At 40.6% G+C, this 22378-nt stretch overlaps 2 protein-coding genes across 10 annotated transcripts in view; one reads left to right on the forward strand and one right to left on the reverse strand.

Annotated features, from left to right (window-relative positions):
• cep152 (centrosomal protein 152) overlaps positions 1-11355 on the reverse strand; it is a 36964-nt gene extending 25609 nt beyond the window's left edge. Inside the window, exons 1-2 of one of the 6 annotated variants that reach the window (XM_087140030.1) lie at positions 11283-11355; positions 8332-8490 (exon numbers count right to left, since the gene is read on the reverse strand). In XM_087140030.1, coding sequence (XP_086996156.1) covers positions 8332-8427 — 96 coding nt within the window. In that variant the 5' untranslated portion in view covers positions 8428-8490; positions 11283-11355. Of the gene's footprint in view, positions 1-1469; positions 2129-4051; positions 4183-5073; positions 5098-8331; positions 8491-11282 lie in introns of those variants that run through there. The other 5 variants (XM_087140034.1, XM_087140032.1, XM_087140035.1 and 2 more) reach the window with 5 other exon arrangements.
• Positions 516-22378, forward strand: part of ralbp1 (ralA binding protein 1) — a 28426-nt gene continuing 6563 nt past the window's right edge. The window contains exons 1-12 of one of the 4 annotated variants that reach the window (XM_087140037.1): positions 516-604; positions 8762-8809; positions 15653-15779; positions 17282-17523; positions 17916-18035; positions 18394-18597; positions 19204-19322; positions 19731-19861; positions 20733-20795; positions 20961-21042; positions 21383-21439; positions 21835-22327. In XM_087140037.1, the coding sequence (XP_086996163.1) occupies positions 601-604; positions 8762-8809; positions 15653-15779; positions 17282-17523; positions 17916-18035; positions 18394-18597; positions 19204-19322; positions 19731-19861; positions 20733-20795; positions 20961-21042; positions 21383-21439; positions 21835-22327 (1690 nt within the window). In that variant the 5' untranslated portion in view covers positions 516-600. Of the gene's footprint in view, positions 605-8761; positions 8810-11349; positions 11776-13867; positions 13897-13918; positions 14931-15652; positions 15780-17281; positions 17524-17915; positions 18036-18393; positions 18598-19203; positions 19323-19730; positions 19862-20732; positions 20796-20960; positions 21043-21382; positions 21440-21834; positions 22328-22378 lie in introns of those variants that run through there. The other 3 variants (XM_022235021.2, XM_022235020.2, XM_087140038.1) reach the window with 3 other exon arrangements.

Here is a 22378-nt window from a genome sequence, read left to right on the forward strand (position 1 = left end):
TCCCGGAAACAACCAACCAAACAACCCAACAAACAGCAAACTAACCTATAAACCGAACCAACTGACCACTTTATATACATGTACGTGGTCAGTTGGTTTGGCTTGAGATACAATGTAATTAGGAAGCACGATCGCAAAATCTCCACAATTCTTTCTGAAAGGTCAATTTCATTTTTGAAATGTCAGTTCCATTAAGATTGATCCAAATCTGAGATTTGTAACTGGTCGAACACATAACATAGCCAAACTTGATGGGCTTTTGGTATTATGGTGAAACATTTCCCTGTCATAGTGGAATGTGTATTTTGTCCCTTATCCCATCGGGGATTTAGTGCCGGTGATTCAGAGATAGGCGCATGTCTGAAGTTCATTCTGTTGGGGGTGGCTTCATTCTTTATGGCGTGCAGTCAAGAGACTGTGTCAGTGGGTTCAGGGAATCGAGGCACCACGTCCAGCAGGAAACCAATACTGTGATGAGTGTACCCCCAGCTCCACACAGCGGCACACTGCAAGGCAGTCATACCTAATTCCATACTTCCTTCACAAGGATCTTAGAACCACTGCGCCTCAGTAGCCCTACAGACCACTTTTTTTTTTCTAATGGGTAAGTTTTGAGTTTTTCAGTTTCTTTTTAGGTTACTTGATTTTTAACAATCACTTCAGTTTTATCTATTTGTTTTAGCTCTAATTTGATAATCCAGAACATACAATTAAACATGTAATTGGCCTTTTCAAAACTTACTGTAGTCTACTGTCTTTGAAAGCCTAGATTTTTGAAAAGGAAAGATATGATTACATATTTGATGGCACAACCTGGCGTAAGATAACAAATAACCGGCCATTCAGCTGAGGGGGCAAAAAACTAGAGGGTAAAATATTAACTCGGTCAATTATGCGGGGAAGAAAATTACCATGAAAATGAAATGTGTGCTCTAAGTAACACCTGCACTGTCAAGCTGTATCACAAGGGTAAAAATTGAATATTTTGAATGAGTCAGATGTGATTTCACTGTGTTGGAAAAGGAAGGTGGGCTCTGAGAGGGAACACGGCATATAATTAACTGTTTTTGTTAACACTCACCGGAATTTCAGGTAAAATTACAAAAACACTTTTCTTTATTAGCTTTTCAATTTTGAAAGTTCTCTCGGCGTAAAGGAAAAATACATACAGTCTAAAGGAAACCTACATACAAGAAATTTGCGAAACAGGTATTGAAGCAGATTATTTTGAAATAGTTAAAAGGGAGATGCAATTAATTTCTTACTGAAACAAAGCATTTGATAACATGCACGATCTTGTGAAAATGGGGCAATCAAATGTAGCAAGCATAAATTTAGAGCAAATTTTCTTGAAGGAAACCCAGTGCAACGTACAATAACCAACATCTATTTAAAAACCATTATGAATTAAATTAGATTAAAGTAATGCAGATTATAACTAGAAAAAAAAATAATCAAAACACACTCACCATTTAAACGGATAAATTTTGTCCGGGCTCATTGCTCCAGCAGCATCATATCACCGTTCTTTACCGGTCCACTCCCCCAAACTTAAATGAAGCATGGCTATACCAGTATCTATCTATGCCGCAGCACTTCCAATCCATTCAACCATGAATTAGAGACACTTCGCTGAGCACCAATAACTGATGATGCGGCCCAGCGGCAACATCATCCAGGCACGACCCCGCAGCATTTGAGAGCCGGGGCCCTGGAGCCGGCCCATCAATAACCAACAATGATCCGAGCGGGTGACTTTAATGCGGGGGCAAAGTACGGCAGTTGCTGGCTGGCACGGTGATGGGGCCATTCTACGATGAGTGTTTTGGGCCAGGCTCTTTCTATTCGGACCACTTTCATCTTCATCTCAGCCAAATGCGCTTGCCCAGCTTATTTAGCATGTTAATCTAGACTGATATGATTAGTGAAGGTGACAAAGTTCATTACAGAATAGCAAGTCAGTTTTTCAGGGTTGTGAATTTCGGGTTTCTTGTTCAAATCAAGTGTAGGTGGACCTGGAACTACAGTACATGTACAGTAGTTGAATTTTCAGTGATTATGGTTGAAGTAAAATTTGTGATAAAGTTCACACACACTGTGTATTTTACTGATTGGTACATGTAGTTGTCTACATGTAAGTGGAAAATTAGAACAAAAATCCAATTGTGTTGCAGCACACCTGTACATGTACATACATGTACATGTACATACATGTATGTACATGTATGTATACATACAAATACATGTACTGGCATGTACTGTATATATAGTACATGTACACGTGTATAATGAAGTCATATTCTAAGCAGGTTTTTCTAAGAAACTCCTTAACTTTCCTTCTCAGAAATTAACTACTTACGGCAGAACATTAGAACCATTCCTTTGACTGTTGAATTTTTTTCTGCCAAAACACAAAAAGGGGAAAAGAAGACTAAACTAAACAGGAAGAGTTCAGAACCAAAGCTAAAGCTGATGAAGAGGATTCCCTTCCAGACTTTCAGACACGCTCAAACAACACTTGAGGAGAGTTACAGGGAGAAAACATTCAAGGAGGGAACCAGACTAGTGAATACTTGAATACCAACAGACCACAGGAGACTAGTCACACTCCACTGGACTCTTCTAATTAACTCTGTTTGGCGATAACAATGAACCCAAATGAGTTCCTGGCCAGGGCTTTTTGTGGAGACCAGGTTGTCGCTAATTACCTCCAACAATTGCACCAATGTAGAGAGACCTTAATCTTTTAATTCTAGCCTTGCAGTGTAAAGCCAGTAGTCTGAATGGACGGGAACTGCCAATTACTGAGAGATGACATCATTAGCCATGTAGAGATCCCAAGCATCCTTTTCCCCATCATGGACTGACTTCTGAATAAGCCTTTTGAATAAAATCTGGTACACTGTGTTGTCCTATTGCGCATCAACATAACAATTTGAATTTCTCAGACTAAAGACACTTTTGCTATGCGTTGTTATTCGGGGCAAGCTTTTGCATAGCGACCACCATCTCTGGAATGGACTGATTCCTTTGTGCCCTTCTTATCCATTGAAAACAGTGTATTGTTGCAAGGCGTCTCTTATGTAACTAAGCAAAAGCTTACCCTGAATCAAGAAGTACAGCAACAGTGTCTTTAGCATGGAGAAATTCAAATTGTTTTGTTTACGTGATTTAAAGAACTCGGTGTACCAGATTTTATTCAAATGTCATGTAACTCGCAATAGTCTAATTCACAGGACTGACCTTGCCCCACACATTTATATGTACATAATGAAAACCTGAACTGCATGAACATGTCAGGTTGTTGGGAAGCATTACCGAATCGGTGATTGGATCAAAGGATAAGAGTACAATTGAATACATGGAAAAATCAAAAGAAAAAAAAATCCCATAACAAAATGTACGAAACACTGATGACAAACACTGTGGCTCACAGACTCGTCTGTGTAAAGAATGCACTGCCGCCTCTTCTCTAAGACAAATTTTTTGTACATTTTCTTTGTGTGGTTCTGAGCACTGTTACACTGGAAACAACACCCTATGCACACATGTACAGTTGTTAGCCAAAATTTATGGCGTTGCCCAAATAAACCAGGCTCACATGGCAGGGCATGTGAGGTTGACAGCATGATTTAACCATCAGGAGATTAGGCCCAACTTGGATTAAGTTAAATCCATATTTTTCCAACTGCCTTTTACCGGGCCCAGAAGGATCCATTGAAAAAAGTAAAGACATAATAGGATTAGAATCTAGAAAAATGCAAAATGCAAAGTATCGCAAGACACAAAGTCTCTTGCTTTTATCTACTTCAGCAAACATATTTCACTTGCTTGGCAGTCACTGATATGCCTTCACATACATGCACTCCCCCAATATGAAGTATCTTGAAGAAAAAACCTTAAACATCCTTGGCAAAGTGGGACAAGCTGATCCTAGGTGTCGAGGCTAATCGAACAGGATTACACGCAGAGTGAGCCTTGACAAAGGCCCCGCCTAAACGATTGATTCCAGGATTACTGAAGTGTGACGTAAGTTGGGAGATGCACTTACCGTAACACACACCTAGGGTAGCTCTGCTAATGAGTTTGCTTATGTCACTCTTTTGTGTGGCACAATCTGCCTGGTCAAAAGTTTAATCACTACGTCATACGAACGCATCTGGGCTCCCTGCAACAGTGTCACTCCAAATGAAGTGCAGAAAAAAAAACCACATCAGACGCCACAACAAAACAGCCATTACTATCTGCGAACAGATAAATTATGAATGCCACAAACTCAACATCTTTTAGATCGGGCAAGGACCTTAATACCACCACTGCCTAGCGACCAGTCCTGACAAACTTTGGGGCAGAGAAATGTTTCACGTGACATTATCTGAATATCAGCAGGGATCCGAGAGATTTCTTTCTAAACTTTTTTGTGTATTCAGTTCATGAATGAGTTGTCCAAAGATTTTTACAAATAAACTGTATTGAAGAGAACAAACACCTAGAGGTGCGTACATGTAGGCCTACATGTACATGTACATGTTCACTATACATGTACATAAATCATGAACAGGATATCAGGGACGTTTTAGTGCTGACTGTGGATAAGTACCAGGGTAAAAGAGTAAGCTCTCCCATCCTGCTGAAAAGGTTCTCTGTACATGTACTTAGTCTGTTTAAGTCTCCAGATAACTGCTGTTACAAGACGGCAGTAACTTGCAGGAAAATGAATGAAAAAAAGTCCTGATCTGAGGCAAGCGGTTTGACCCACAACTAAGGCATGATCATAATTGCCTGGTTTGTGTGATATTGTATATCACACGCCAACATGTACATGTACAGTAGACCAAGTGATTAGTTTTTTGGTTGACTTGTTTCTTATTGTCTGCTTGCTGGAGTTTCATATGGCTGTGATTTTCGATTCAAGACAAGTAGTCGTGTACAGGGGTACTTCTGCGTGAACAAGCTGGAAAGTTTAACATATACAGTAGATTTGGCAAAAAGGGGTGAATAAAACCTCGTAGGTACACATAGGGTGGCCAAAACAACACCCAGAACTACTATTATCCAACAACTGGCACTCACCCAAGTCATTGTAGTCAGCTGTAAAAAAAATACAAATGCATCCTTGAGGGGTAACAGTGGGCAGGTCAAGAACCCGCATTCACAGTGTCCGAGGCGGAAAGATTTCAGTGCCTTGTATTGATTGGTCTTTTGGTTGGCTTTGCTGGGTGGGTGAGCCCCACTCAATGAAGGGTGACTTGAATCGAAAGCTTCAAGGCTTCACGGAAACCCTCCATTCATCTGTGGGCAGAATCCTGGCATCAGTCGCATTTTGCAATTTTGTTTGTTTAGTTCCTCCGCTGTATGTAAACATCCAGTTTACAATTGTTACAGTTTGCAGACTCCCATGATGTTTGAATGAGTTTCGGGATTAATTCTTTCCGGGGGGCAAATATTCAAAGAACCAGCTGCATACATGTAGCTGGAACTGGAAGAAAAAACATTATATGCTTATATTGACGTGGAACAGGTCTGCTGGGGATTCCACAAAATGTGCAGACATTTTGTGTAGCTGGGGTACATGTATATTGTTCCTGGTTGTGCGCCACCCAGTATAAATGAATGTCAAAATATTGAAACCCCCTTGTAAATTTGGTTGCATACAAATAGCGTGCACATGTGTACACCTGCTTGAACAACAGGTCCAATGGCTGGTCCTGGAGATACGGAATTTGACATGAATTGACCCCCAAGACTCTCTCAACAAGGACAAGGACTCGGGCTGAGCAGTGGTCTGTGGTCATCCCCATGGAAGGTTGACTCCTTTCAATAAATTGGTAAACTCCTGGATTCAGGATTATAATGTGCTTCCTTTGAGGAATGAGATTTTCAAGGGATGGGGATAAAAGTTTCAAGGGAAGTTACAAAAACAACTATAGACCTATGTGCATGTACATTGTACGGTAGGCCTTTGCATACACACCCATACACTGTACCTGTTTTACATACAAAGTGAGGACTCTCCTTTGTTCTCCTGTGGTTAAGGAAACTTGAGGAAAAATGCTCTTTTTTCTCCAACTTGGATAATTCCTTCGAGCTGGAGTTTTGATGATGATTTCCTGGACTGTTCCTCTTCATTTTGCTACAGATAACTTTGAACCCCAAACTGCCTCTGAAACTGTTTTTCAGAGAGAGGAAAACATTGTGTGGACGTGTGCGAGTCCTCACAACGCCATCATACCCTAGTGGACTTCTTTTGTGCAGAGGTCTACACTATGTATGCCACGCATAAACGTTAAACATGCATACATGCACACATCAATAGGAAGGATTTGAGAGAAACTATTAAAAAAACCACATGATGAAAACAACAAATTTTGAATATCTTTTAAAATATATTTTGTACAAATAACCGGTCATACTTGACCAGATGAAACATTACAGAGAGTCACTCAAATGGTTCTGGTGTTGCCTTTCTTATTCATCAGTACTGGTTATACCACGGTCGTAGATAGTGAATCTTTATTGGTCGTGAATCACGTGAAATGCTACAAGGGAGCATGTATCATTCAAGCGTTGAGTGCACTGGCGATGTTGCTGGCCACAAAAAGTGATGGATAACGGTGATCTTTCCCGCAGTTGATGTGTCGTGCCTACTGCATTGTAATAGTGTAATCTTGGGTACGAGGGTAGATAGCCGCGGTGGTTTCTGCTGTGATCGCCATTGCTGTTTAAATAAAATGCTCATGGTATTGTCTTTTCTCGTCTGCTCTTTAATCTTGTCAATACTTTTCAATTGAATTTGGTGTAAATAATGCATTGAAATTCAACCACTTGACAAAAACTCCATTTATGAATCCCAGGTTTCTCTAATAAACCAGTTTGTTATAAATCCTACATGTAGATTTCTCCCCCCCAAAAAAAAAACAAACAAACAACCCAACACCCCAACAAACAAACAACCCACCCAACAAACAAACAAAAACATACATGCATGTCAACAAAGAACATCACAATCAATAAGTTTCCTGTAACTTAGTCCATATATCTAGTTTGCTGTTTCAAGTGTTTCAATTTGTCAAAGTGTTTTAACTTATCTTGCAATAAATTATGCATTATTACACATCAGACCGCTCCAGTGTAATGTACATGTATGACCTGACCATGTTATAACAAACCAATTGTTGCCTGCAGTGACCGGGGTCCATGTGTTTTGTACACCCTCGGCTTTGCCTTGAGTGCCTTTTGCCCACCCCGGGTGTACAAACACCATGGACCCCTACATCGCAGGCAACAATTGTTGAATGTACAACATTGCATCTTGTTGATCACCATGTACATGTGCATCCATACTCTGTATGCTGTAGAGCACATACAATACATGTACATGTACATGTGACTTTCATGCCACCACTGCCAGGTGAAATTTGCGAGAAGTGAGTTTTGCCAAGAATCTCTGACCTCCACTGACTGGAAATTATATGTGGGCACACAACAGATGCAAGAGGGCGCTGTAACAAATACCAGCTTCATCTGGTGGAAAAAAATTTAAGCCTCGGGAATACACATGTAAAGGTAGTGTATTCGTTAACAAAAATCACATACACTACATTTATCACAATCATTGCATGCAGTGCTTTTTAGATTCTAAAACGGGCTTCTGGACAAACATGCTGTACCTGTGGAACTGTGGTAAAAGGTTACTATATTGTTTTGGGGAACAATTTACAAGCCTGAAAAAAAACACAAGCTTGAAATCTGATTCAGACATGCCACCACTTAATTTGAAACATCAAATTACTATCTGAAAATGTTCATTAACCCTAACAGCCCTGAATCCTCCAATTTAATATGATTTTGCGCACACCCTAGGGAGTTACGTTTTTTAAAAAAAAGCAACATTTGGGCAAATTGGTCTTTTAATGTTCCACTAGCAAATGGAGGCATTTCAGTACAAATCAGTGTGTAACTTTTATGTAAAGGCTGTCTGAAGCAAAATTATATAAAAACGTTATGTTTGTAGTACTAAAATCAGATCAGAGGCACAATCATAATACAAGTCATTTCCTCATGAGCCTTCAGTTACATGGATTATACATGTGCTTACAATGGTTAACATACATGTACATAACATCTCAGCTTTCATGTGGTATAAGCACAACATATTTCACCATGTGAGGGGGCTTCCCCGGACAGCATTATACATTGTACATGTACATGCAGGTGAAAAAAACACACTGACAACCCATTCCAAGGGATCCATGATGCACATTCTCCCAAGGAATTTTATTCCAATGGTGTCTTCTGGTGAGATAGTCGCTATTTTTGCAGGTTTCTTACCTCATGCTCTCTGCGGAGGTCCTCCTGCTCAAGCTCCGCCTCCTCTTGTTCCTCTAGGGCCTGCCCATCAAAGTGTAGACTGGTTCCCGGATTCATGTCTAGTCACTCAGTTTTAGTCAAACTTCACTGACTAGCTTTGACATTGTCAGCTTTGAGAAACTGCATGAGAGGAAACATGATGGATTATTGCAAACATGAGCAACATTTTAAAGAAAAGTTACCTTTACAAACAGAATTGGGACCTCAAACTTGGCAAGGAAAAAACTGAAACTTCATCTTCACTTCATGAAAATTCTTTCAGTGGAAGACAGAGTAAAGTTAGCATAATTTGGGGTTTTTTTCTATGCTTGGGGACCCTGTCTGGTACTAACATGCAAAAATATAGTCTGGACTTGACAAACTTAACATTGATATTTACACTCTATTATAGGTAACCTGGAAACAACAGAGGGAAATGGAGGGACGCAACAGACGTTTCGTAAGTTCTCCATTATGTTCGAATGTTTCGAGAGACAACTATTAATTATTTTTGCCTTCTGTAGAACTTGATGTCCAAGAATGAATATGTCGTTGGATTTTGACAGATTTAGGAAGCAGCCTGTTGGTAGTTTTTTGTTTAACCTTTCATTATTCTCATACTAATTATGCGGAACATTGAAAATGAAATACAGGTAAGAATAAAAACTTGTACTGTGTAGCCTTCTAAACAACAATCATTCTGGTGTTACATAACTTCACACAGTAAACAAGAATTCTGAAAGTCAAGGCAGTGGATAACTGACCAGTTCACAGTCCAGATATACACATACTTCTGCAGATTATCATAAGATTGTGCTTTTGTTATACATTGATTCCGACATGTACAAGGGATTTGAATGACTGTTTAGAGCGTTGGGAAGGTGATGTTACACAAACAGAAAAGAATCGTATACTAAGCAGTTTATTGCGTGAGTGTCAAGAAAACAAAGACCAGGTTTGCCAGCGTTGTCTAGAGAGAAAATATTCTTGGATCTGGAATGAGTCAAACCAAATTACACAGAATTTTTGGCTAAACAAGTCATTCCATGCAGTGGTAGAATGAGGCTGCCACCTGGGACAAAATCACGACAGCCATGATCATTCATTCCCAGAGCTATCTCATTCCATAACTCCAATTTTAAACTTTTAATAGGTAATGCAAATGTAACACACACATGTACGTGTTACAATATCTTTTTTTCATCATTTTTATGACCTGTACTTATATCACACATGTATATTTTTACTGTTTATTTTCACTATTTTTATTTTACTTGTATGATTCCACTGTAATACCCTGTAATAGTTTGCTCCGCTGTTATTGTTACTGTATTGAGGTTTTGTTTTAATGTGTAACATTGACGTTGTAAACCACTGAGCAATCTAATTTCATTTATTGAGTAATAAAGTTTTGAATTGAATTGTTGAATCTCACGATACTTGTTATTCCTTCCACGATTTGCGGCTCTAAGAGTTTTTTAGGGGAAAAAAGTTGCACTTACATACGAATTCAGAGTCAATGTAGGTAGGGAAGTGGACCAACATTTGTCTTGGTAAAATTTATAAATATCTCATTCCCAAAATTCGGCATAGTTCAGTTGATGTGGCAGTACAACAGCAAAACAATATCAGAACCATGAATCGGTCTAACATCCACTGCCTTAGGAAAAATCATCCAGAACTCTAAGGATCACAAAAAGAAAACTAAGAAAATATCCAGCAATGTAAGTAGGAACAATACTGGATACAAAATATTCAATTTAAAATGTGGAAGACAGTACTAATCAGTAGTACAGAATAACAGTGTGAACTTTTGGGTCACAGGTAAATGGTAGTTGGTACGGAAAGTTTTACATTCTGTCAATATGTCAAGGACTTGAACCACATTACGGTAACATTTCAATACCAGCTGTAAATATAATGTGTGACCACATGACTTAAAATATACACACCGTATTAGCAGGCCCAACCGCAAAAACTTAACTTATTACATTATTAGTATTAAGTATGTTTGGCACAGAGTACCATGACATCAAAGAGTAGAAATACACTTGTGAAACACTCAGCATGCACAGACAGTCATTTATCAAAGTTAAATGGCGAAACAAAGGCAACAAAAGGTGGCGGGGTATCCTGCAATTGAGCAAAAAAAAAGGCCCAGGCCTAAATGTGTAACAACTCGTGAACCACTCTACTTTTTTGACCACCTGTCACACCTGTTCTCATCTACACAATATACATGTATATCTGTTGACACACTTTGATACATTCATGACATTTGGGACCCAGTCATGCCATGGTGGGCATGCAATAGGAGCAAACATGGCAAAGCATGGCCATGGCCTGATTGTGGCGGCACACAGTGAGCATCAGGTGAGCGAAGGCTCAACTGCCAGTCCCTTGACATGGCTGCGCTGAGGCGCTAGCCATTGCTACAGTCATGGAGGAAGGACACAAACGCTAGCTAGCTGCATTAATGCTAGCTAACTGCATTAATGCTAGCTAGCTGCATTACATGTGTAGCATGTACAGTCGACTCTCGTTACAAAGAACACAGTGTTATAACAAAATACTGATTTTACTTTCAGGAATCCCAATTTCTTGAATTGTTATGTGTTTCTTTGTTTTTTTCACTCCTTTTATAACAAAGTCCTGGTTACGACAAAGTACCTGTAATTTGTCTGGTCTCTGCAACTTTGTTATAACCAGAGTCGGCTGTACATACTGTCTGACTGTAGGCCTATGTACATGTAATGTATGATGTAGGCAAACGAAACCGCACGGGCATGACTGGAGAATTTCCTGACATGTCTGAGGGTTGCTGAATTTCAAGCCAGCTTATTCTATGGCCAGCAAAACTTGTCTGGACCTGTGTGATCTTATATAAAAGAGTGTAATCACATCTTAACTGATTACTTGAAAACAATATTCACCTCACGACACTTCCAAGATTTTCGGGTCGCGCGCCATTTTAATTGGTTTCCTCCCACAATGCCTCTAGAATTTCCCAGAATGCACCAGTAAGAAGATGGCGACGCCCATATACATGTACCTGTCCATGTATACCATGGAACCTGAAGATTAGATTACGGTACTCTGAAAAGATATCATTTGGGGCCAGTTTCATAAATTGTTATCAAAACTGACATTCTGGTGGACAGATGAACTTCCACTTCAAGTTTCAGTCTAGGCCTATTCGGAAATCTAAGGATATCCTTGTGAAAAACGCAAACGTTGGCTGGTCATGCTGGATGGTGAACATATGCTGAAGGCTTGAAGCCCGCTGCTGCTGCGTGTGTGCCTACTTTATTAGGCTCAAATATCATAATTTCAGCTTGATGATGAGTTTCGACCCAGAGCAAGTTAATGAAGCTAAATTTCCAGGCTTGTCTGGTAGCATGCAGGACGAAAATGAATTTAGCCAGGGTAAGAACTAAGAATAAAAACTTAACTTAAGCAAGTCCCTGTTTATACATGTACATGTATGACCATTGACTATGTAACCAAAGTATGATCACTACCTCCATGGTATGATGTAGGCCTAGGCCTACATGGCCTAATTCTTAAAAGTTAAATCTTATTTGGCATAGGCCCCCGGCCCGAGAAAAAAAAAGGACATCTTTCAATTCTTTGTTTAGCTTCCCCACCCGCTTCTCGTATTTGGGGAGGCACTTCAATTTTTCTTAATGTTTGTAAAATTAGTGAAAAACAGTGAAAATATCAACTAATTGATGGCCTACTCATGTCTCAACTAACTTAAGACTCTGTTGGTGACTACCGTGTTATCTCCAATTCACACATACCTATACGAATATTACTGTGGCTGCAGTGCCTATTGACAATTGAATTTATGGCAGTATTGGAAAAAAAAAGCCCCACCTCCTTGTTTTGCAAAATCATGGATTTTCAGTCTTCACCATGTTAACCAGCTAAATATGATTAAATAATAGGCCTATTTAGCTGGCTACAAGTGAACAGGGCCCGTGTTGATGCATATACACGAGTAAGCTTTAAAGATTATTAACTTACCGCCAGATTTCAAGCAGGGTCTGTAGGATACTGGAAAGCTCATGATCATAAACCATCTGTATACATACATGTACATTTATCTGGAAAGCTCATGTGAATTGCTCCCAGCTGGGTTTGATTCCCAGCAATCACTTTTTCTATCCCCCAAAATGAAGAATATTTTTCTTTTTTATTTTTAAAGTAACTGCAACATTTAATTACACGGTATTTACATTAATTTTTTTCTGATTCATTGCTCTGGAGGATCTTTTTAAGGAAAAAGTCCAAAATTGTAAAATGGTCTGATTCCCACCCTGTAAAATTAAGTCCGAATTACTATGTTGTTACAGAACCAGACTAAGATTTGTCACTGTAAGTACATGTATGTTCAAGTCCCCAAAAAGTTGCTCTGTACGTCCAGCTAAATATTATTTTTTGCATATTAGACGCCGATGGCTAAATATCCACAACTTTTTCAGAAACCGGGACGCTTCACATGTTTTTGTTAACTAGGCCTTTATAACAAGGCTGTGTAAAGGTTAGAAATAAAACAGGTAAACTGTCGTTTTAAAATTCCCCTAGTTTAATAATGCAGAATTGCAGATTGTGACTGATTTTTATGGTCGCCTTATCCATGTTCATTTTGGATTCATTATGATGATCTCATGTTCATATTGTTGACATATTAGAAATACATTGTATTTAAATAATCTCTTGTTAGTAGAGCTTGTGTTTGTTTCTGTTGTATGTTAAACAGACATTAATTCTTCAGAAGCTTGCATACTGGAGAATGTGCGGTGTGAGTGGCTCAAATGTAATTGACATGTGAACCAACTCAGGATTGAGGAAACTAAAATTGTGCGAGTTCTGAATTTACCTTGAAGATACACGTACACCTGTACCTACGTGTACAGTAGGTGTGTACAATGTACATGTACAGTGTATACTATAGTGATCAGGGAATGTCTGAAGAATTCCGTAAGGGCATCACTATTTCGGGTATCAGCCACCAGAAAGTAATAACATGCCCTTTGCCTCTACCCTTGTTCCAGATCCCTTCCTGCATGTTCTGTAATATTTTAGCATGTTTACTGTATGGTGTTTTTGCATGTCACTGATGATCATTTGAAATACAATGTACCTGTACATGTCCCTGTAATTAGCAATTGGCATTATTGTTCATTGCATGTAATTCATTGCGATCCGACTGTTGTGGCAATCAAAGTGTACTGTTTACGCATTCTTGACAAGATTGCACCATTGTTTATTTTAACAGTGGAAAGTAAAATTTGCAGACCTCTTTCATTATTTTTGCCTTAATAATGTTTGCCACTAATAATGGTCAGTCTTATCTTCTTAGAGAAAAATCAAAGACGATGTACGTACATGTAGACACATTTGTTAAAAATAAATTTGATTTCAAGAAGTTCATTGCTGCGTATTGCTTTCATGCATACTGTAAGCAGTAAACATTTCCAAAAAAGTGAACTGATTTTTTAATCATTGACAGGTTTCTGAGGTGCATTGAAAATAAGACAGGTACAGTTTGCCTTCAATGGCAACAAATGTTTGATCTTTTTAGTTTCTCTCCTGCACTTTCACTGTCACTTCTGATTTCCTGGTTTGCTTTCTAATGCCACACATCGTTTTTCCTGTATCAGTTCTGCCATGGTGATGGTGAAATCATTGCCAGGGATATACAGTGCATGTGTATGCTGTTAATTGTTTTCCAAGCTGTCAAATTTACTCTAACTCAAATCAAGGACGGATCCAGAACCAGTGGGCGTACTTTGGGGCTGTCAGAAATTTGGATTCTTTATGTGTCCTTTTATATGGCCGTTTGGAGTGTTGAGGCTATATTTTGGAGCTTTGGCAAGGAAGGGAAAGGAAAACGAATAAAATAACTGCCTTTCTCTTGGTATCCCCTCCCCCATTTTTCACTCTGGGGGAATCCCCTGGATCCACCCTTGACCCAGTTTGGTTTTTTGTAATAAAAATGTGCACATCCTTTCACTTCTTGCTTACAGCAGGGTAAAATCTTGTGTGTGCTTTTCTTCTAACAAACCATTCTCTTCCTTCGGTACATCACTTTGTAGTTTTTGGGTACCAATGATTAACAAAGTATGACTGACAGTAGTAAAAGATAACCAATAAAGTGTCAAAACATATAATGCAACTATTCAAGCACTTAATAATAATATGGTATGTGGTGTACCGTATGGAAGGTTTACAGTAGTTAGCCATGGAAGTTCATCTCGTTTTTGATGGCATGGTTCTGAGAAGAACCAGTTATCCACCTTGAATGGAAGCACCCCCTCGTTGGTTGAAGAGAGCCATGTTGGTCAGTGGTGTTCATTTTGTTTGTAGGGGTGTGACCCTAATGCATGCATTTCGCAGTCGTTCTTGAACCAGCAAAGTTCAGTTCCAACCAAAGGAGCCTCCGTTGCAAAGAAAGTTGCGCCCTCTCTTGGTCCAGCTCGGGGCTCCGCTCATTACAATTCAAACGGTGGGCTCTTGTTGTCATCAGGTCATCTCTTTCAATTCCATGGTGTTAGCGCAAACCTTCCATATAGGTACATGTAGTTTGTTTATGTCCACCGTGCAAACCAGCTGTCCCGTTTTATGTGCAGTACTTTAAATATAACATGAAAATCTCTCACCCTGAAACTAAATTCAAATGTGCATTTTGAGGCAAAAGCTGTTGTGAATTAAAGATGAACCATCTGCAACTTTGGCCAATCATAGAGGGTGGTAAGGCAATGTTTGAGAAAGAGGGGAGGGTCTATTAACTCAAGCTGTGGCCCTCTTTGAGATCTTGATACCCTGCAGAAAGCATTGATACTGAAACTAACGCCCTCTTGTTCATAATCCTGTATTGACGGTGGTATTCTATAAAAATCTACTCAGGCTTAGGTTTTAAACACTTGCGATGCACTTACACGTAAGTAGTAAAAAGCAGTAGTAACAGACCTGACAAAGCCTTCAAGCAAAAGCATATGCATACATGAACTTGTACACAATGGCGGGGTAAGATATAGATGTAAATAATACATTTCACAGGTGCTTTAATTTCCAAGTTCTGTTGAGAGAAGTCAATTTTCAGGGTGCAAGTGCATGTAATACTGAAATTTTTCCCCGTTTTTTGGCTATGAAACTTCTTCTTTTTTCCCCCGAGAAAGGATTTTTTTCTCAATTTTCTCATCCCTTAAAAATCATGACATTGACAGTGAGAATGAACTAGAAAAAAGATCAGACAAGAGAGAAATTGGCCGTCCTGAATTTTTGGTGCACACAGATTCTGAATGCAGCGATCGGGAGCTTTTTAAGAGCAAAGACAAGAAGAAGGACAAGAAGAAAGACAAGGAGCGAGGTTACAAGACATTTGAGCCAATGGAGACCCACTCCGAAGATGATGACGATAGGTACCAGGCTGTGTTGATGAGTTTACACTTGGTGAAGTTTTGCGCATAATTAAAGGCACACATTTCTTTAATAAGGGAATAAATATGTGCTTGGCTGGTCTTCAACGTGTGTTTAAGACTGGCTCAGGAGAACGGACGTGCCTAATGCCCGAGTCGCTGGGTATTATTGGTGTTCGTTCTCCTGAGCTGGTCATAAACATTAGTTTTAGACCAACCAAGCACATATTTATTACCATTAATAAATGCAGTTTCAGTCAGAGAGTCAAAAGAAATCAGTATTTGTTCAATAATTTTATTTTCATTTTCCTGAACACCCCCGTCCATTTTATGGAATACTCGTTGTGCAAGTGGTCCAGAAGAATCTCCTTATATACATGTGTAGACTTGGCATGCACGTGGCAAGTTCTGCGTGCCACGGTGCACACAGACTCTTGACCGATAGGAATGGATGAATCTGGTATCTAGGTGCCAGCACATTTTTATGCAGTGGGCATTACAAAATGGCTGCATGCATTCACTATAAAATGTTAATACATGGTCATGTTGCATGTTGAATATGGAAACTGTTTAATGTATTTATGAATGCTAATTTATCAGAATTACATGTGCAGCTCATGCTGTGAACACTCATGAATGATTAGTTAACCCTAACTTGGCCCTTTTAGCTTAGACAATTCTCAGTCCTTCAAAATCCTCAAACTGCCTCTATTGAAATATTGGATACAGCTTCAATCCTCCAAAATCTCCCATTATTTCTTGATTATGTTCCTTGGAGGGATGACCACTGCCTCAATCTTTCAATATTCTCAGGAGATTCTTGTAACTATGTCTTTAGGCAGTGTGAATGGTTTTATGGAGCGGTATGGATGATACCATGTATATGTTATGAGCCAGACGTGAATTTATGTGTGGCAGAACATAACATGAAGTCTAACCCAAGACCTTGACACAGTGCATTTCTTGCACTGAACTCAGAATTTTGGCTGATTGAGGAGGGTTAGGGTTACAGCTTGCAATTTCACAACAAATAGTTTCCTAGAAACATTGGATTCAACTCCTTCACCAGGAAAAAATCTTCAAAACTTTCTGAAATTGTGGTCCTTTTTTAACATCATCATCAGACAAGGGCGTAGTGTGCCCGTGATCATCTCCTCAAATTACACACAACAGTTGTAGCAGGTCCTGCTCCCATCACAGCACGTTTTTAAACATGTTCATCCCAGAAGTCATTTCCCGATTCTTAAAAGTCAGCTGCTGATGGTGAAGCTTCATTTGGTGTTACATGGTACTGATGACCCAATAGAATTTTGTTTTTTGAGTCGCTCACCCGGTCTTGAAAGCATTTAGTCTGGTAGCAAAAATTCCATTAACTCTTTAAAAGGCTTGTGTTTGACAGTTGCATGTACATCTACATGTATGTGAGGCCAAGACTCAGTTTGTTCCGCCAAAATATTCTGACCCAAACAACAAGGAACATGACACACTTTCAATGCATTGTACAGAGGCAAGAAGAAACGGAGCAGCATCTTTCGATCCCGGAAGACCAAAGCCCCCAAGGAGAAGCACAAAGACAAGGAACCGCCAGCCGAGGAGAAGCAGAGGGAGAAAGAGATGAAGGCCGAGAAGAAACGGAGCAAGAGCAAGGAGCGAGAGGCCAAGAAGGAGCGGAGCAGAACCAAGGACCGGGAGAAGTTTGGTCGCAAGAAGGCCCACACCATCAGCAACGTACCTGCAGCAAAACCAGGTGAGATTTTATTCATGTAGTTTTGGGGAGCTCAATTGGATCAGGAATTAGCACCCTCTTCTCACCAGAAAATATCACTTGTATTCATTTGCCAAGCAGGAATCAGCACATTCCTTGATGGGAGAGTATTGAAGTTTTTGGCTTCAACCGAAAGTAGCTCTAGCTTCCATGCTGCTCAGAATTTTTGGCTGTGAAAAGTTGCATCTTGAGGAAACCCCGAGTATGGTTAAGAAGGTTACACGTGCATCAGTGAAACTCACTGGCAACTGGACCCTCTTCCACAGATCTGTGCAATATTGCCAGCTCAAGCCAGGTAAAGTCACAGCACAGCACAGGTGACTAGACCTGATCTTGTTTTTGATCATAGGGAATGCTCTGTGATTCATTTCCAGTTGAAATCAAGCCGGTGTTTGGGATACCACTAGCCGAAGCAGTCGAGCAGACCAAGATGTACGACGGCGTCGAGTTACCCAAGATTGTGCGAGAGTGCATTGACTTCATTGAGGAATTTGGTCGGTATTTCTCAAAGTGCAGGAATCTGGATTTCACTGACATAATGGGCACAATCTTCTTTGGACAGAATTTTTTTTCATTTGTCCATGCATAGAGAAAAGTGTTCTTCCAGTGTGGCCTCAGTGTAAGTTGGAAATGATGATGACAACAAAAATTTTGTCTTCCTGAATTTAAAATTTTGCAGACCAATTTCAAACTGCAGTCTTTCACTGGGCAAGCAAGATTGATGGGCGGGCTCTTTCCCCTCAGGTGTGAGAGTGCAAAAAACCCAAATACACCAAATTAAACCCCCCAAAAAAATCTCAAAACAGAGATGCTAAACCAGAATTTTTGCTATCGACGTGGAACTCTTGACAGGTATGAACCATGCAGGCATCTACCGCCTCTCGGGGGTCAAATCCAAGGTGGAGCTCCTCCGCAGCTGCTACAACCGGAATGAGGAGGTGAACCTGACAGGACAAGACCCCAACACCGTGGCCAGCCTGCTCAAGCAGTACCTGAGGGAGCTACCGGAGCCCCCACTGACCAAGGCGATGGCACCCAAGCTGGAAGAGGCAGCCGGTAAGAGAAATTCACCAAGGCCTTTAAGCCACAAGAAGGAGAGAAGATGGACCCCTCAAGGCGTAATGCGTAGAGGGTTTCTGTAAAGGAAGATGTGCTCTCTAGCACTCTCCAGTTTTAGAGGGGGTGGAAAACGTCAGAATTGTACTCCTTGGAAAGCCTACAAAATCGGGCAGGGATAGAAAAGCCAGTTCAGCTTTTGGTCCGGGCTGGAATTTGAATCCAGGTTGAAGTTGAGGAAAGTACCACTGAGCCCACCTGACTTCCCAAATCATTCGCTCTTTTATGTGGAACTTTAACTCAAATGCACAAGACTCCTGTGTGGTGATCCTTGAACCCTCCCAGATCCCGTAGAATCAGGAGGTTTCAGAGGCATTAGCGAGGTTGAGGGAGGGAGTATGCTTTCAGTGCGTCCATGATGTAGTTGTGTCCCTTGTAATTCAGTCTTGTGTCTGCAAGCAAGGATGGTTAGTCTCCACCCCTCCAAATAAAAAACCCTTTCAACTCGGTGTCACCTAAAAGGGTTTTCAAATGATGTCCGTGTGTTTTGTAAGTGAACGTGTGGCTATCACAATCAATGTTTGTCTCTTTCTTTCCCTTGTCCAGCCATCACGGACATCAAAGTCCGAATTCCCCAGTTCCAGCATTTGATACAGCTCCTCCCAAAATGCAATTACACCCTGCTGTCGTGGATGGTGGTGCACCTGGCCCACGTCCTGCAAAATGTAAGAACTTGGACTGACTCACTGGGGGACGTGCACCTGTTCTAGAGGCTGGCTGTTATATTGTGTTTTTTTCTAATGGTCATAAAAGTTTGATTGAATTGAGATTTGAAGTTTAGATGAGTATAAACGACCTGGAAATAGAACCATTTATGCTAGGAAACCTTTCTAATCCGATGACAAAGTCAAAAAAATCTGTTTTTATTGCTATTTTAGGAAATATGTGTGTGGAAGGGATTGCCTTTAAACAGAAAATGACCAAAATTTTAGGTCTCTGGTGGAAAGAGATACTAGAATGTTATCTTGTAATTAGCTGATGGCAGATGGAGCCATTCTTTTGGAGACTCAAAAGTGATCTTTGGAAGGAGCAACAGTTCTGACTCCCCTGTTGCTCCTCCACTCTGTTGCTAGGAAGCAGAGACCAAGATGACCATTCAGAACATCTCCATCGTCATGTGTCCCACGCTGCACATCAGCCACCGTGTGCTGAACCTACTCTTCACCTACTGGAAGACGCTCTTCAAGGGAGTGCAGATCAAGAGGTAACGCAATGTGCTAAAGGACAAGGGGAAAAAAAGACCGTTCTTTTGGAATGACGAGAACAATTAATTTTCTCAACATCGTTCCCCACTTGAGCTTTAGGAAGGGGGCCCAGTTGTCTAGTCTTCATATGCTTGTCACAAATCAGCCAGTCGTAAGTCGTCACATGATCTTTGGAGGGGAATAGCGACAAAGGCGTTCCTTTGCCGTCATTCTTCCCACGTTGCATTTTAATACTCGTGATTTAACTTGCGATGTACTCATTTACAGTTCTTGAAAAAGATCATTGCACTTCTTGCTAAGTAACAGAGCAGAGACTCTGCGCTGGATGGTTTGTGAAGTGAAAAGCTTTCTGAGATGCCTGCAGGTCTCAGACTGCCGCTCCCACAAGAACAGGTTGTTGCTGATCTAGCAGTCAGGTGCATGGGCAAATGCCCTCATTCACCCTGCCTCTTAACTATTACTGAATCCAACAGTGAACAACTCCTATTGGACTTCCTTGACCGGAACTGTTAACAACCGACCTCGTGTTATTGCACATTGGATTAGGCGCGCTGCATGCTTCACTAACTTGGATTCTAGTACATTTCAGCGGAGTTGGAGTTAATTGATATGAACCAATAGCTCTGGTCTGTAATTGCTTTGTGTGACTTTGTGAAATTCTGTCTAATGAATTTCGTGCGTGCAAGTATTGAGATAAATGTTTGACCCTGTCTGCTAACTTCTGCTTGTAGCCTACGCATTAGCAAAAGACAAAGCTTTGCAGTTATTTATTGAATGTTATAAATGATTTCAGTGGATTTTTTAAATAAAATACGCATAAAATGTGTAGATGTTTAAACCATTACCTTGTCTATTTATTTGTATTTCCAGGTGTCCTAAACCACTAAGATGGGACACAGCGGAAAATCGACTTGAGCTGCCAGAAAGCCCTTCGTAAGTCATTGTCCCAACTTTCCTGTTTAACCAGACACCTCTGAGAAGCTTTGGTTCATTTTGTTAATGGGTGCGCTATGGCTACTTTTAACCAAAAAGAAAAACTACATGGAAGTGCAGTTGTTACTTTTCAAGTGAGACATAAAGTTCTGTTTTTGTTCGCAGTGCTTTGGAAGAAGAGTTACAAAGACAAGAAGCAATCCTGGCCAAGATGCACGAGGATCTTAACAAGGGACTGGCTGACAAGGTAGGAATGTTCACAAGGTATCATCAAAGGTGCACTTACACTTGGGGAGGGATTGGCTAGCACTAGGGAAATATGCTGCATGTTCAGTTGACGTGAACCAGGGTTGGCTGACTGGATATGAATGTGCACAACATGTGGTGGAGACTTAGTTGATCGGACAAAGGTGAAGCCAAACCTGATCTTCTAAAGTGCAGCAATTTTTTTCCTTCACTACCAACCCTACCTGTTACACTCCCCACGTAAAGCTTCAAATCGGATTTATTTCTGCAATTTTCTCAAATTAGCAAAATGTTTTTTCAGTTTTGGCGCTTAACGTTAAATTAACTTCCCCCCCTTCTAGTCAACAGAGGAGCATCTTTGGGAAGTGCAACGGATAGTGACCCAGCTCAAGAGAAAGGTAGGACCTACCTGTGTAATTAATTGTCAGTGTGAAGTTTTTTTGATGTTTTGTAGTCTTTGTAATGGGTTTGGCCTTTTTTTCAAGTTTGAACGGGTGTACAACCCCAGCTGTCACTCACTCAAAACTAACGGTATAAAAAAATAGCACACCATGATCATTTCTTAGGCGCACTCTCTGGTCTTGATGTAACTGTGTAGAAGTAACTCATTATAATGCATTATAACACACTGGTAGTGTACTTACGACATCGGATGCACCTAATAGGCCCGCTTGAGATCAAAACTTTCTGTGATGTGTTTCTTCCTCTGCCATTAGAATGGTCTTTCCATGATTACGTGTTTATGTAGATAGTCATCTTGTTCGGAGTTAAAAAGACTTTTGTGTCATTCCAGTTACGAGTCAGTCGGAGAATCTCTGAGACAAGGATTGCAGCCATTGAGAAGGAAAAAGAACGAGAAAAGGAAAAGGAACGAGAGAAGGAGAAACAGAAGGAAATGGAAAAAGCCAAGGAAGCCAAGCCAGCCGGAGAACAGGAAGCACAGAAAGCAACCGAGGAAATGGAAGAGATCAAAACAGAGCCAGCAGAAACAGGCAAAGACAAAGAGGAAGTCAAGGCACCAGACAGGCTTTCCCAGGAGAGGACACCCAAGAAGAGAGTGGCGCCCAGGACACCGGCAGATGTGCAGCAGGCAGCAGAGGAGAAGGAGGGCCTGCCAGCTCATGCTGTAGAGATTGAGGACGTTCCGCAGGTGGAGATCGAGATCAAGGAGAGCAAGGAGGAGGCAGTCGCCGTGGTAACAGCCGAGGAGGATGGAAAGGAGCAAGAGGATGAAGAGGAGGCTGCACGGAAAGCTGAGGCAAAGAAACGCGAGGATGAGAACTTAGGTAGGATTTTTGGAATTTTTTATTCCTTTGTTTTTTATTCAAGTTTCAAGA

Source organism: Acanthaster planci, linkage group LG08 (assembly GCF_054643075.1).
Source record: "Acanthaster planci isolate LZ-2023a linkage group LG08, COTS_SCS, whole genome shotgun sequence".
NCBI lineage: Eukaryota > Metazoa > Echinodermata > Asteroidea > Valvatida > Acanthasteridae > Acanthaster > Acanthaster planci.